Source organism: Pan paniscus, chromosome 18, assembly GCF_029289425.2.
Source record: "Pan paniscus chromosome 18, NHGRI_mPanPan1-v2.0_pri, whole genome shotgun sequence".
Lineage (NCBI taxonomy): Eukaryota > Metazoa > Chordata > Mammalia > Primates > Hominidae > Pan > Pan paniscus.
This window is the reverse complement of record NC_073267.2, coordinates 62,925,133-62,938,794: the sequence shown is the minus strand read 5'-3', so window position 1 is coordinate 62,938,794 and position 13,662 is coordinate 62,925,133. Positions and strand designations below refer to the sequence as shown.

Genomic DNA, 13,662 nt, shown 5'->3' with positions numbered 1-13,662 from the left:
TGCTATGGGAGAGGTTCTCCAACTTCAGTGTGCGCCAGAATCAGCAGCGAACTGTGACAGATGTGGATTCCTGGTCCTCAGCCTCCCCCCTCCCCCCAGCCCCCGGCCCCCACTCGGATGCTGCAGGTCGGGGCCGACACACACAGATTTACAAAGCTCCTCTGGCTGCTCTAGTGCCCAGGGCCGACTTGGAGCTGAGCTCCCTTCAGCTCCAGCCTTCAGCTCCTGCACTGATGGACAGAACGGGCGTTTCTTGATGCCACGCCAAGTGTCCTTCTGACCCCTGGTACCCTGTGGGCGCGACGTGGCGGCCTCGGGCCTCGCAGCACCGCCCAACGCAGTAGGACCCTGCGATGGGAGCCACGGGGCAGTCGCGCGGCCCGGCCCTCCCCAAAAGCTTGGCTCGCAGAAGCTAGCATATGCCCCAGCCCCTGCGCATGGCGGTTGCGCTGTGGCGTGTGCGAATAAACCTCCGGGAAGGTCTCCGTGGTGACTGGCAGACGCCCTGGCCAATTGTGACCCGGTGCTTGTTTGTCTCTGCCCCATCCCTCCCCGGGGGGCCGATACTTCCATGACTGACAGGCCGTCCCAGGCGCTGTTACGTAAGGGGAGGGTCAAGTGCAGTCCCACCCAAACCGGGGTGATTTGATTTGCAGGACCTAGTGTGGTCTTCCCAACGCCCCCGGAAGAACGTCTTTGACGGGCAGGTGTGAGAGCCAGTTGGCGCCGGGAGGCAAGGCGGAAGCCTCGGGCCCCAGGATCGTGCAGCAGGGGGCGGAGCCCGCTGCCGAGGGCAGGGCAGGGCAGGGCGGGGCGGGGCGGGGCGGGGCGGGGATCAAGCAGGGGCAGGGCTGGCGCTGCGGCCGGAGATGCTGTCGGGCCGCGGCGGCGCTTGGCACCCAGGAGCTCTGCATTGAAGGCACTGGGGTGAGGCTTACTGCTCGGCAGGCTGGTGGGTACGCGAGGGCTGAGGTGTCTGTAAATCTGGTCGCCAGCCTCCACGGGCCCGGCATTTGTCCATCTTTCTAGGCGCTCTCGACTCGGCGACGGCGGCCGCAGTGGGACACGGAGGCGGGGCCGGGCACCTGTGCGCGTTTGCAGGCACCTGCTGCGCTGGCCGCCTCGCAGCCCGGGACCGCTGCTGGGGACTGCGGCTCGAGCTGGGCCGGCCCGGCCCGAGGGAGAGAGGGGAGCCCAGCTGGCTCGCCCCGGCCCGTGCCCGCCCTCCCCGGCCGGGTCCCGACCCCGAGCTCTGGTTAAGGGGGCGTCGCCGGGCCCCAGAGCCCCCCCACTGGAGGGGCCCGCGGCTCCCGGGCCAGCATCGAGCTAGCTGCGAGGCCAGGCCAGGGCCCCCGCCTTGCATCACCTTGAGACAGGTTTGTCCAGATTCCCTGAGTGCTCAGAGACGGGTTTCCGCCCGCGGTGAGGGTGCCGGTCCGAGGCCGCCGCGGGTCCCGGCTGTCCCCAGCGAGCCTGGCCCGGGCCGTTTTCATCTTTTTTTTCTGGCCCCTGCTCTGTCTCCTCTTAACGTGTAATTTCTTAAGTCCGATTCGGGGTGATGTGAGTGTGCTGTGGCATGTAGAGTAACAGCAGCACTCATGTTTTAGCCTAGTTTTAGCTCTGCCACGCACTGTCATTCGCGCAGGCTGAAGACCCAGACTTCTCAGCTGGGTGATGTAAAGGAATGCAGCCGTGGCCAAACAGGCAGAAATTCTAAAATTGTTTCCAAGTGACAAGGATGTAACATGTCTTGCTTCCATCTATGTCATTCCTCTCAGAACATGTATGCTGTGCTTGTCCTAGACTAGACCCTGAAAAGTGTGCTATAGTTTCTCGTGATTATGTTGCTGCTGGAAACATTGGATTAAAAGATCCATAGCAAAGTTAGGCAGCAGAAGACAATACCTCCTGCTTAATGACAGGCAGAACTGGGGACAAAATTTACTGGATTCTTAAAGAGAATCCTAACGCGTTAGACCTTTAAGAGACTTTACAGGTTTGCACCAACCCATTAAATGTATGTGGTGGAGCACACCACTGTGTCCCAAGGGATCCGGTCCCGTGTTAGGTGTGTCCTAGAGGACACTGGGGTGCTGCACATTACTGCTAGATCTGAAAATCAGTGTCTTCATTTGAGCCAAAGGGGAACATGCCCCCGCACATTTTTGATATCTCAAGTATATTCAGTGTGTCATACTCACTTTTAAAGGCAGATTTGCGGAGAACTGTTGTTACTTATTGCATGTTATCCATGCTAGTAGAAGAGCCAGGATCTTCATTCCTCTGATTTAATTACTGGGTGGCATTTTCTCTTGGAAAACAAAACAGCAGTAATAGGCACTGGCAAGGTATGGATGACCTGGGTTGGGTACGTCCCTGGATGTCACAAGCTCGTCAGAGAAGACAAATTATTGCTGATTGGGGACATTTAGTACATGGTTTGCTCATGATCTGTTTAAGAAATTAGGAAAACGTTGCTTAGTTTTGACCCTTTTCACCTTCAGCCATTTGATTGGTGCAAGTAGGAATTCAGAGAAGGAGCTCTGCTTTAAAGGTAACAGAGCCTGGGGGTAAACTTCCCAGGGCAGGGAAGTTGCTGTTCTTACAGCTGGGCTTGGCTGCTTTTCCTTTGCTTCTTTGTATTTTTAGTAAATGATCCACTGACTTTATGACCTTTGAGACATGCTTTCTTATCCACGACTTGAAGCTTCGGCTGGAAGATCTGTACTTGTGAAATGTCTCTCTTGCGTGCCTCTGTTGCATTTGTCTGGATTGCTTGGCAGTTCCTTAAGTACATGATCCTGCAGTTTCTATATGTTTCGAAGTTGTAGAAGGCAGTTTATTGGGGGATGGTACTGACAGGACTCAGGTAACTACTTTTGTCGTCTTAGTGACATACTTGTGCTGTGCCTTCCTGTTTTCTCTTATTTCTTTGGCTAGTACTTTGCTGGAGGAATCATTTTGTACTCAAGTGAGTTGAGGCAGCGCTTAAATCAGCCTCCTTGTATCTATTGTTTGTTCCCATAACCCTGGGAACAGTGATACAACTTATGTGTATGTGGGTACAGTGCATTCTGAGTCTGGCTTTCCTGTTAAATGCCGAGATGTGCTAGTAACAACTGTTGTCCTTATCTTCTGAATTTCTGGCACCAAAGCTCATCTGTGTCACTGAGTAATCTGAATCCTGGCCAAGGGACCTGGTGCACAGATTCTTATAGACATCTAAGTGTGAAAGAAATTAGAACCAGAAAAGGAGGTGGGTATAGAAGGAAACTATTTCTGAAGATGCCTGAAGACCTTTTCCTAGGTTTTTATAACCCCTTGTTATATAACATTATATTGTATATCCAGGGTGTCATAATTAGTTATTCATCATTTCAGAAGTCTTAACTGTTGGCCGGGCGTGGTGGCTCATGCCCGTAATCCCAGCACTTTGGGAGGCTGAGGCAGGTGGATCACTTGAGGTCAGGAGTTCGAGACCAGCCTGGCCAACATGGTGAAACCCTGTCTCTACTAAAGATACAAAACTTAGCTGGGCATGGTGGCAGGCACCTGTAATCCCAGCTACTCAGGAGGCTGAGGCAGGAGAATCGCTTGAACCCAGGAGGTGGAGGTTGCAGTGAGCCGAGATCACACCACTGCACTCCAGCCTGGGCAACAGAGTGAGACTCCATCTTAAAAAAAAAAAAAAAAGTCTTAATGGTTGGTGTTGGCATGTTTCTATGTCTTCCCGTCTTGTTTTAAGGTAAAGTGAATGCCGAAGACAGAAGATTTGGATGATACACCACTGACTTTCTTTGTTTGGAATACACGTTATGAACCCTTTCTGGAGCATGTCTACAAGCTCTGTACGCAAAGTAGGTATAGTTGATAAATTCAGTAAGAAAACCCATTTGCTTCTGTGTCTGAAAACAGGGTCAGAATGAAGGCTAAAATAATCTGTCACGGTCACCTGTAATCTTGACAAAATTACCTGGTTTTTCTAGTTAAGGGTTTACTCTTGAGAAATAATTATTTTGTTGGTTGAAGTCTGTTTCTGAGACTAGGATTGCATCTCAAATAGAAATCGTTCTGGTCATCACAGTTCTAAGATGATTTAGGTTATATTTACACATGATGAAATTTGTAACATATTGTAGTTTTCTACTAAACTTCAAGGTTCTACGGTTAGAACAGCTGTGGGAAAGGCTAGTCTAATATCATTAAATCAGACTTGAGGGGCACTAATTTAATTTTTCTAAATAAAATGATTTTTTAAAAATATATTTTCATTTTAGGAAAAGGTTAAAATAGGCAAACAATAAGAAAATAAAAACCAGCTGGGCACGGTGGCTCATGCCTGTAATCCCCAGCACTTTGAGAGGCCGAGGCGGGCAGATCACGAGGTCAGGAGATCGAGACCATCCTGACTAACATGGTGAAACCCCGTCTCTACTAAATATACAAAAAAATTAGCTGGGCATGGTGGCAGGCGCCTGTTGTCCCAGCTTCTCAGGAAGCTGAGGCAGGAGAATGGCGTCAACCCAGGAGGCAGAGCTTGCTTGCAGTGAGCTGAGATCGTGCCACTGCACTCCAGCCTGGGCAACAGAGCAAGACTCCATCTCAAAAAGAAAAAAAAAAAACAAAAAACTATAATCTCACCTCTAGGAGAACAAACACCACTATTACTTTTTTTCTGTATACGTGACATCTCTTCCTTACTTGTACATAGTAATGGGGTACAAGTTTAGTTTTGCTACACTGGCATATTGCATTGTGCTGAAGTCAGGGCCTTTAGATGCCCCCATCACTGGAGCAATGCATATGATATATCTGTTTTTATATAGCTAATTAAACAGCCTTTGGTTGTAGTTGCGCCAAGGAAGTACCTATGAGATGGTAGTTTAGTCTCTGACTCATGTCAACCTTTGTCTTCGACGAAGGATGACAGTTTATGCTGGTGATATTTGAAATGTTGAAACATACCCAGTAGGGACAAATCAAAATCAGACCCAGGCAAGTGAGAGAATAGCTTCATTCTTCGTTTCTAACCTAAGTGCTAACAGGCAGTGACTAATTTCAGTCATCCACACTATTTTGAGCTTCTTAGCACCTAACCTTCTGTAGCATCTAAATGCTGGGGGACTTTTCTAGCCTTGTACAGTTGTCTAATTGCTTAGTAACCCCTTGCCCTCTTTTTGGGGCCACTAGGAAAAAACATTTCTTTCTGTGTTTCAGTTAATCCTGTACACACTGATTGTATCATCCTTATAGGATGAGTTTCCCTATATGAAAGAGTTCCTCTAATGCTTTGGTCTTGCTTCAGGTTTGTCTTCTCTTTATATGACCTGCCTGCCCAAAGGACTTTCTAGTCATCTTGGTCATGGTGTTAGAATGTGCTTGTAAAGGAGTAATTCCGGCATTTAGGCCATGGAGCTAATAATGTACTCTCGTGATTTAAGAATCATCCTAACAGATATTCTTACAACTTCATCTTGTATAGCGATCTGAAGGTGAAGAGAAGACATTAACAGGGGACGTGAAAACCAGTCCTCCACGAACTGCACCAAAGAAACAGCTGCCTTCTATTCCCAAAAATGCTTTGCCCATAACTAAGCCTACATCTCCTGCCCCAGCAGCACAGTCAACAAATGGCACGCATGCGTCCTATGGACCCTTCTACCTGGAATACTCTCTTCTTGCAGAATTGTAAGTCCTTAACAAACTATTTGGTTAAATTAGGAATGATCCTTTAAAGTGAAGAATGAAATTTATTCTGATGGATGCAGTAAAGGGCAGACATTTAATCTCAAAGCTCAAACCTGTCCCTTTCCAGTATCAGACTTAATAAATATAAAACTATAGGCTATTGCTGGTGATAAAATGTTTCTTAACCAAGACCTAGGTAGAGAGATAAAAATAGCCTCTCTTAAAGATTCTTTAGAGCTTGGGTGAATAAGATTTAAAGGCAGAGGGTACTTTAATTTCCATGTCTGTTTTGGAGAGTAACAAAAGGAAGAAACTAAGGTTTATTAAGAACCTACAGTAGATTGGCCGGGCATGGCGGCTCACGCCTATAATCCTAGCACTTTGGGAGGCCCAGGCAGGTGGATCACAAGGTTCAGGAGTTCAAGACCAGCCTGGCCAAGATGGTGAAACCCCGTCTCTACTAAAAATACAAAAATTAGCCAGGTTTGATGGCAGGCGCCTATAATCCCAGCTACTCGGGAGGCTGAGGCAGAGAATTGCTTGAAGTCGGGAGGTGGAGGTTGCAGTGAGCCGAGATTGCGCCATTGCACTCCAGCCTGGGCGACAAAGCGAAACTCCGTCTCAAAGAACCTACAGTAGATTAGGAACTTAATAAATTTAGTCTTCGTTTATGTGAAGTGAGGAATTCGCCTCCTGGAGGTTTTTCTAGAGAGTAGGACAGTGGGAGAGTGGCTGTCTCTGCCTTCTTGGGTCAGACCCATCTGGAGGGTGGTGCTCCATTTGGTTGTCGCCTTGTAGGCAGCCTCCTGACAGATGGAGGAGAAGGCCTAGCAGGGAGGGACCAGGAAGGCCAGTCCTTAGGGATCAACAGTTGAAGGAACTGGAGAAGTTTTCTTGGAGAAGAGACAGCTTAAGCACGTATTAAAGTTGTCTTAATATATTTGAAGGTGTCACAAGGAAGGATCTTATTCTGTATGACCCCCAAAGGCAGGACTTAGCAATTCTAGGGAAGAGACAAAGATGTGGGCTCCATGTAAGGAAGACGCTGACTGGTCACCGAGGTCTGCAGCTGCGCTGCAGTTGCACCTGGTTGTGGAGTGCAAGAAGCCAAGCAGGGTGCGGAGTGCTGGCAGCGACCCTGTGGTGCCTGGCACACACGGGGGCTCCAGCACTGCACAGACGCAGATGGCATTTCATTTGAGAATTTGTTAAAAGGACAGAAAGTTTGGAGAATTCTTAATTTCCATCATTTAAAAATTCCTTTGTATAGTTATTTTAAAAGCATCCTTGAGCCAGGCACAGTGGCTTATGCCTGTAATCCCAGCTACTTGGGAGACTGACGCAGGAGGATCACTGGAACCCAGGAGTTCAAGACCAGCCTGGGCAATAGAGTGACCCCGTCTCTAAAAAAAAAGATTAAAAATTTCCCAGCTGCAGACCTATAGTCCCGGCTACTCAGGAGGCTGAAGTGGGAGGATCATTTGAGCTCTGCAATGTGAGACAAGTGTAGGCCATATAGTGAGACCTCATCTTTTTTTCTTTTTTTTGAGATGGAATCTCACTGTGTCACCCAGGCTGGTGTGCAGTGGCACAATCTCAGCTTACTGCAGCCTCTGCCTCCTCAGAGCTTCTGCCTCTGATTCTCCTGCTTCAGCCTCTGGAGTAGCTGGGACTACAGGTGTGCGCCACCATGCCCGGCTAATTTTTGTAGTTTTAGTAAGAGACTGGATTTCACCATGTTGGCTAGGCTGGTCTCAAACTCCTGACCTCAAGTGATCTGCCTGCCTTGGCCTCCCAAAGGGCTGAGATTACAGGCATGAGACATCGCAGACAGCCTATGAGACCTCATCTTTTTTTTTTTTAAACCAAAAAAACAAACAAACAAAAAGCATCCTTGACCCCTCCCTCGATGTATTAATGTTGTAATGGTCAGAGGGTCTGAGGCCCCAGTGTATAACTTTTTAACTGTATACAAAGGCTGGGTATGATTTGGTAGTAATGGCCCCTTTGGCTCTATAATGGAGGCCTTGTGTTTGAGGCTGGGCAGTGAGTTGGACAGGCGTCTATTGGGGTGATTAAATCTGTATTAGAACTGCCTTTTCTGGCAAACTTCACTGTAGTAGATACAGCTGCCAGCCATGTTGCTACTGACATGCTGAATTTTAGCAACTTAAAAATGGACTGGATAATAACTCAAAAATGATGAAAAGTAAGTGAATGGAAAGTACGTAATAAAAATGATAAACTTAAGGCCTGATAAACTAGTTCTTGATAGAATCCAGGATTGGCAGGTTAACGTGATTGGAATGGCTGTGGGTGGGTAACTGGGTCCCGGAAGAACCAGTGTAGCCTTTGTGTCAATACACTTACCGTTTCTTGTTTTCAGCACCCAGTTTTCCATTCCCTGGCAAGGCCCACAGAGTTCAGGTCTCTGCATCAGGGTGTCCATTTGAGAGCAGGGCGTGTGAGAGCCGCACAAGGATGCCTGCCCTCCCCAGGCAGTACTGCGAGTCTGAACATTGCCTTCTGCTGTGGGATCTTATGATTAAAATGTAAAATGACAACTTTGTGACCCAATTCCAAGAAATCTTAATTTATCTAACATTGTATTTTAAAAGTTTTTGAATGATCATCCAGGCACAAAAGCATAATTTTACAAATACTCTCATTGACCTCAGCTGTACAGAACTTACCTCAGGTTGCATTATTCGGAATTACCTATAGGCTGGTTTCCAAGATGATGTTTTGGAAGAGCGAATTTCTGGGAGGAAACTTGATTCTTCATTTATTCCTGTTTGGCTTTAGTTCTTACTGTGGGGCCCCTGCTGGCCTGCTGGTTTCTCTGTGAGCTGCTGCTATGAGGCCGGTAGTGGGCAGCGATCAGGGCTGGGGCTCTGAGTCGTGTCAGGTGAGAGATTGTGGGAACTTGGCTTGCAGGTTTTGGGCATCAGCTGCCCCTTGAGGGGCCATTCATTGTCTCAAAGTGAATGTGGGGTGGTTTGATCTGCATGTGTCATTTGTATCCACACAAGTTAATTATTCTGCTTTTGTTGTAGTACCTTGGTTGTGAAGCAGAAGCTACCAGGCGTCTATGTGCAGCCATCTTATCGCTCTGCATTAAGTAAGATGAGGATTCACTCTTAATTTATGGGCACATTTAGTTCCTCCCACACAAATTTAGGCCTTAACTCTTTTATGTTTTCCTACAGTGTGGTTTGGAGTAATATTCATACGGCATGGACTTTACCAAGATGGCGTATTTAAGTTTACAGTTTACATCCCTGATAACTATCCAGATGGTGACTGTCCAGTAAGTTGGAGACACAGTCTGGCTTTATTTGTGGATCAGCGAGAAGGGCTGAAAGGGCTTACAGCTTTCCTGGTTCTTTTCCTGACCTGGTACCTTTATGATTTATCTACCCAGTAGTTGTCCAGGGGGACTTCTGTGCTTTGCAGCAGCTTCCGGCATGCCATCAGAGCTTTGTTTCTCTGCTCAGGGTCTGCAAGGGAGGCTGGCTGCCTGCCATCCTGCAGCACTCACCAGGTGAATGGTGGCCCTCAGGCTCTAGTGGAGGAGAGGGAGTTTTCCCCGCTTCATTGCAAAATTTAGTTTTTCAGGAAAATGGTAAAAGTAGTTAAGTAGCCCTCTTGAGGCAGCTCTTTAGCTTTAAATAACGTGACTGCCTTGTCCTGAAGCTCTTTTTATCACGATTCCTATGGGTCTCATAAGCGCCACTGCTTCCATTAAAGGACATGTCTCTCTTTATTTAAATACAGCGCTTGGTGTTTGATATTCCTGTCTTTCACCCGCTAGTTGATCCCACCTCAGGCGAGCTGGATGTGAAGAGAGCATTTGCAAAATGGAGGTAAGTAAATAAAGTGTTTCTTTTAGTGACATAATACAGCAAGAGGACGCCTCAGTAATCACGCCATGTTTCCCTTTAGGCGGAACCATAATCATATTTGGCAGGTATTAATGTATGCAAGGAGAGTTTTCTACAAGATTGATACAGCAAGCCCCCTGAACCCAGAGGCTGCAGTACTGTATGTAACTTTTGCTTTGTTATTTAAAATAAATTTGAAGATGCAGCTAAGTAGATTAAGTTAGTAACTTTTTGACTTAAACTTTTAACACAGGTATGAAAAAGATATTCAGCTTTTTAAAAGTAAAGTTGTTGACAGTGTTAAGGTGTGCACTGCTCGTTTGTTTGACCAACCTAAAATAGAAGACCCCTATGCAATTAGGTAAGTGGTGCATCCCCCAAGTGAACTGTCCACTGTCCTTTCCAATACACTGCTTCCTTTCTCCAGGTGGTCTCAGAATAGGGATATAAAAAGGCACATGCATAAGCTGTTAGCCTACAACCTTTATAACTTGGTGCCAACTCGATTTCTGATGCCTCTTGAGGCTCTTCTCTTAAACAAAAAGCTTCACATCTGACAGGCTGTGCCGACAGCACATTCTCTGGTGACTTTGGTTTTCCAGGGATCCTTGTGATATATTTATTCATTCACATGTCAGGACTCTTCTTTTCAGCTGGCAGTTTTAGCTGGAGCCCCTCTTAAACTGCCAAACCCTCATTGACATTCAGATGTGGTAAAAGGAGGGAAACTGAATAGTGTGAGAATGGTGGGTTCCTGAAGCACTGTGACATTTGATTTAAGGAACAGTGTCTGGAGGAGTATTGGGAATGGACGAATTGGTGATTTTGCTCTTTGGCAACATTGGTACTGCTTAGGAAGGCAGTGGAGTATAGCTGTTAAGAGCTTGGACTCATGGCCAGGCATGGTGGCTTATGCCAGTAATCCCAGCACTTTGGGAAGCCGAGGTGGGTGGATCACGAGGTCAGGAGTTCAAGACCAGCCTGACCAACATGGCCAAACCCCATCTCTACTAAAAATACAAAAATTGGTCAGGTGCAGTGGCTCACACTTGTAATCCCAGCACTTTGGGAGGCCGAGGCAGGGAGATCACCCGAAGTTGGGAGTTCGAGACCAGCCTGACCAACATGGAGAAACCCCGTCTCTATTAAAAATACAAAATACAAAATTAGCTGGGTGTGGGTGGTGCATGCCTGTAATCCCAGCTACTCAGGAAGGCTGAGGCAGGAGAATCGCTTGAACCAGGGAGGCAGAAGTTGCAGTGAGCCAAGATCTTGGCATTGCACTCCAGGTACCTGTAGTCCCAGCGAGGCTGAAGCAGGAGAATGGCCTGAATCTAGGAGGCGGAGGTTGCAGTGAGCCGAGATCACACCACTGCACTCCAGCCTGGGTGACAGAACTAGACTCAGTCTCAAAAAAAAGAGCTTGGACTCAGCAGATGGACTACGTGGCTTTTGTACTTTTTAGCTCTGGTAACCCAGAGCAATTAATTTACTCTGCTTTGCTGTCTTAATCTTTAAATAACAGTACTTCAAGGGTTGGTGTGAGGCTTAAATGAGATCATTCATGTATGAGGGATAGTTATGTGAGAAAATTAATTAGATAATGTCTAAAACATACATGTCGACAACAATAAAAAATACTGTGCTTTATTAAGTTAGGGGAATTGGCTTAAAGCTTAATTACTGCAAAATGAATGTTATAGAAATTTAGTGAGCCAACAAATAGTTTTTAAATACTTTTCTCTTCCTTAAGCTTTTCTCCATGGAATCCTTCTGTACATGATGAAGCCAGAGAAAAGATGCTGACTCAGAAAGTAAGTGGATAACAACTTATGAAATGGCTAACTCGTTTCTTTTCTAAAATATCTTCATTTGGAGACTGCTCATTACATACAAGTAACTTTTTTTGGGAAACAAGTTTGTACAGTGCTGAAATCTCCTCACCAGTAATTTTTTAAATATCTGTTTTGATTGTGCCTAGAAGAAGCCTGAAGAACAGCACAATAAAAGTGTTCATGTTGCTGGCCTGTCATGGGTAAAGCCTGGCTCAGTACAGCCTTTCAGTAAAGAAGAGAAAACAGTGGCGACTTAAGAGATGGTGAATCTGGTGCACCATGCACTTTCCTGCTGGACTCTGGCCTAGTTCAAGCTGACCAATGGCAGAGGACTGCCTGAAGAGTAAAACTGTGTGAACAATGACTGACTGCCAGTGTTTTCCATGTATGCATAGGTTCTAACAGCAGGGTTTGGAAACCTGTCTCTAAGTAATGCATTACTTCTGTCAGAAGTGTCTTAGGGTGGTTATCTAGTTCAGTACTCCAAATTATTGGGGACCTTGAGGCTTAAGTAAGTATTTTTCTGAATATAATGCTAAAGGTAAGTTGCATTCATTTAAACTAATAGAGCAGACAGAATTCAGCACTACTTAATAGTTTATAAATCAGTGGTTTCAGTTGTATATATGTTAGGAAATGGAGAGGTATAGAGAGAGCAGGTTCCATAGCTCAGCACTTTTAAGTGGAAGATCATTTGAATCTCTCTCAGTCTTCAGCCTGCACTGATTTGTAGCCTGCACTGTCTTACTGATTTACAAACTGAAATCACTGAGAAATGTCTTTAGTTCAGTGAGAAGAAACCAGAACACTTGTTCCTAGTGTTGTGTTTTTTTTTAAGCAAATTACTTACTGTATTTTTATGGCAGGAGGGAGAAAAAGTGTTACAACGGTTTCTAATGAAGTCCGGTATTTAAATGATAAATGACTAATGTGTTTAGTAGAGACAAAATAAACCAATAAATGATTGTTCTTTGCCATTTATGCAGGAAACTACCCTTTTCTCAATATAACCAAACAAAGGCTAATTTATAAATGCTTTATTGAAAAATACACTTATCTTCATATAAAATTACAGTAGCAGTATCTTGAGAAGTTTTATAAATATTTTTGCAGAACACTATTCTAATTGAACAGTGTAAGTAAGTTCCATATTTCTCTCAGCAATATGAAGTTACCTAGTAACTTTGTTTATACTGATTCAATTTACAATTGAATTTTCTCCCTAATAAGATTATTAATTTGACTTGAAAACTGCTGGACCAATAGTGATTAATAAAGATATGTATAGATAATTCAACAGCTGTTAAATAACGTTTTCTAATTTGTATAAATGGTACTATGGTACTAATAAAAACCTAAATTCTCCAACCAATTTTTTTAAACTGCCAGGAACACCCAAAAATATTTTTAAATATATCACCTTAATAGACATTTCTTTTAGATAACTCCCTCCTAAAGGAAGAGGTCATAAGTTTTCATATTAATCCCCTCAATTCAACTTGATTTAAAATCTTTTCTTAGCTGGTTGATCCCTATATAACAAAAAACTGGAGAATTTAAAACATTCCCAAAAGATGGCTATAGGGGCTTTAACAGTTTAAAAAAGTATAAAAGCATTAAAGAAAATATTGGATGTTTAGCCTGGAAGTTTTGTATTTAATAAAGTTCACATTGTAGAAAGTGCTATCACAAATATACAGCAAAATCTGGGTTACAAAATCATGCATTTTACAGCCCTAAAGTGCCTCCACTTATACAGGTTCACTCAGACATTGCACACCCGAACAATCAAGGACTTTTCACACTGCACCACACCGAATGGGGAGAGGGAAGACGTGCACAAAGGGAACGGGAGACGAGGGCTAATGACCTAGGACCTCCAAACCTGGGTGTGCTCTCCTTTGTCAGGAATGCAAAAATCACACACTCCTACCAGGTGTTTTAGGACAAAATACCTAATTTTTGTTTTGCTTTTTATGAGGACTACAGCTGACCACAAAACAGGTAGGATTGAACTTGAAACACAGTTCTTCTGTTGGAGTACGTCAACAGAAGCCTCCTATGCTCACGTTTGGGTACACATCATTTTCTTGCAGTATTTCTAAAAGCTTTGCCAGAGTCAAAAATCCATGTCTGGATTCTAAGCAGCCTTGACAGTAATCACTGAATGGTAGGGAAAAAAAGACAGTTGGGATGAATTAAAATGTTCTAAGGACACTGGAAGGAGTTAAGTCCCATTTCTCACCAAAATGTCC

At 45.1% G+C, this 13,662-nt stretch overlaps 2 protein-coding genes across 11 annotated transcripts in view; one reads left to right on the top strand and one right to left on the bottom strand.

The window, feature by feature from the left end:
- Positions 1-809: 809 nt before the first annotated feature.
- On the top strand, positions 810-12,388 carry AKTIP (AKT interacting protein). 8 transcript variants are annotated; one of them, XM_008975502.6, is made up of 10 exons: positions 810-927; positions 3,746-3,857; positions 5,483-5,688; positions 8,745-8,809; positions 8,898-8,998; positions 9,466-9,554; positions 9,634-9,732; positions 9,826-9,933; positions 11,326-11,386; positions 11,557-12,388. In XM_008975502.6, exons 2-10 carry the CDS (start codon positions 3,816-3,818, stop codon positions 11,662-11,664), a joined length of 879 nt encoding a protein of 292 aa, XP_008973750.1. In that variant the 5' UTR covers positions 810-927; positions 3,746-3,815; the 3' UTR covers positions 11,665-12,388. The 8 variants fall into 8 exon arrangements, with proteins under 8 accessions (XP_008973750.1, XP_008973745.1, XP_008973751.1 ...); XM_008975497.6 differs by having other exon boundaries at positions 11,554-12,388; XM_008975503.6 differs by having other exon boundaries at positions 830-956.
- The window catches only part of RBL2 (RB transcriptional corepressor like 2), a 68,251-nt gene continuing 56,000 nt past the window's right edge, over positions 1,412-13,662 (bottom strand). The window contains exons 23-24 of one of the 3 annotated variants that reach the window (XR_008621492.2): positions 8,059-8,226; positions 1,412-2,451 (exon numbers count right to left, since the gene is read on the bottom strand). The gene's annotated coding sequence lies outside the window, so the exon portion shown is untranslated. Of the gene's footprint in view, positions 2,452-5,706; positions 8,227-12,429; positions 13,571-13,662 lie in introns of those variants that run through there. The other 2 variants (XM_055100540.2, XM_003822012.5) reach the window with 2 other exon arrangements.

Excerpts from the sequence above, each read along its gene's own strand:
- AKTIP (XM_008975497.6), top strand. The coding sequence starts at position 3,816 with ATGAACCCTTTCTGGAGCATGTCTACAAGCTCTGTACGCAAA. Across the intron at positions 3,858-5,482 it reads CTACAAGCTCTGTACGCAAA|CGATCTGAAGGTGAAGAGAA; the intron begins GTAGGTATAGTT and ends CATCTTGTATAG. Across the intron at positions 8,999-9,465 it reads ATCCAGATGGTGACTGTCCA|CGCTTGGTGTTTGATATTCC; the intron begins GTAAGTTGGAGA and ends ATTTAAATACAG.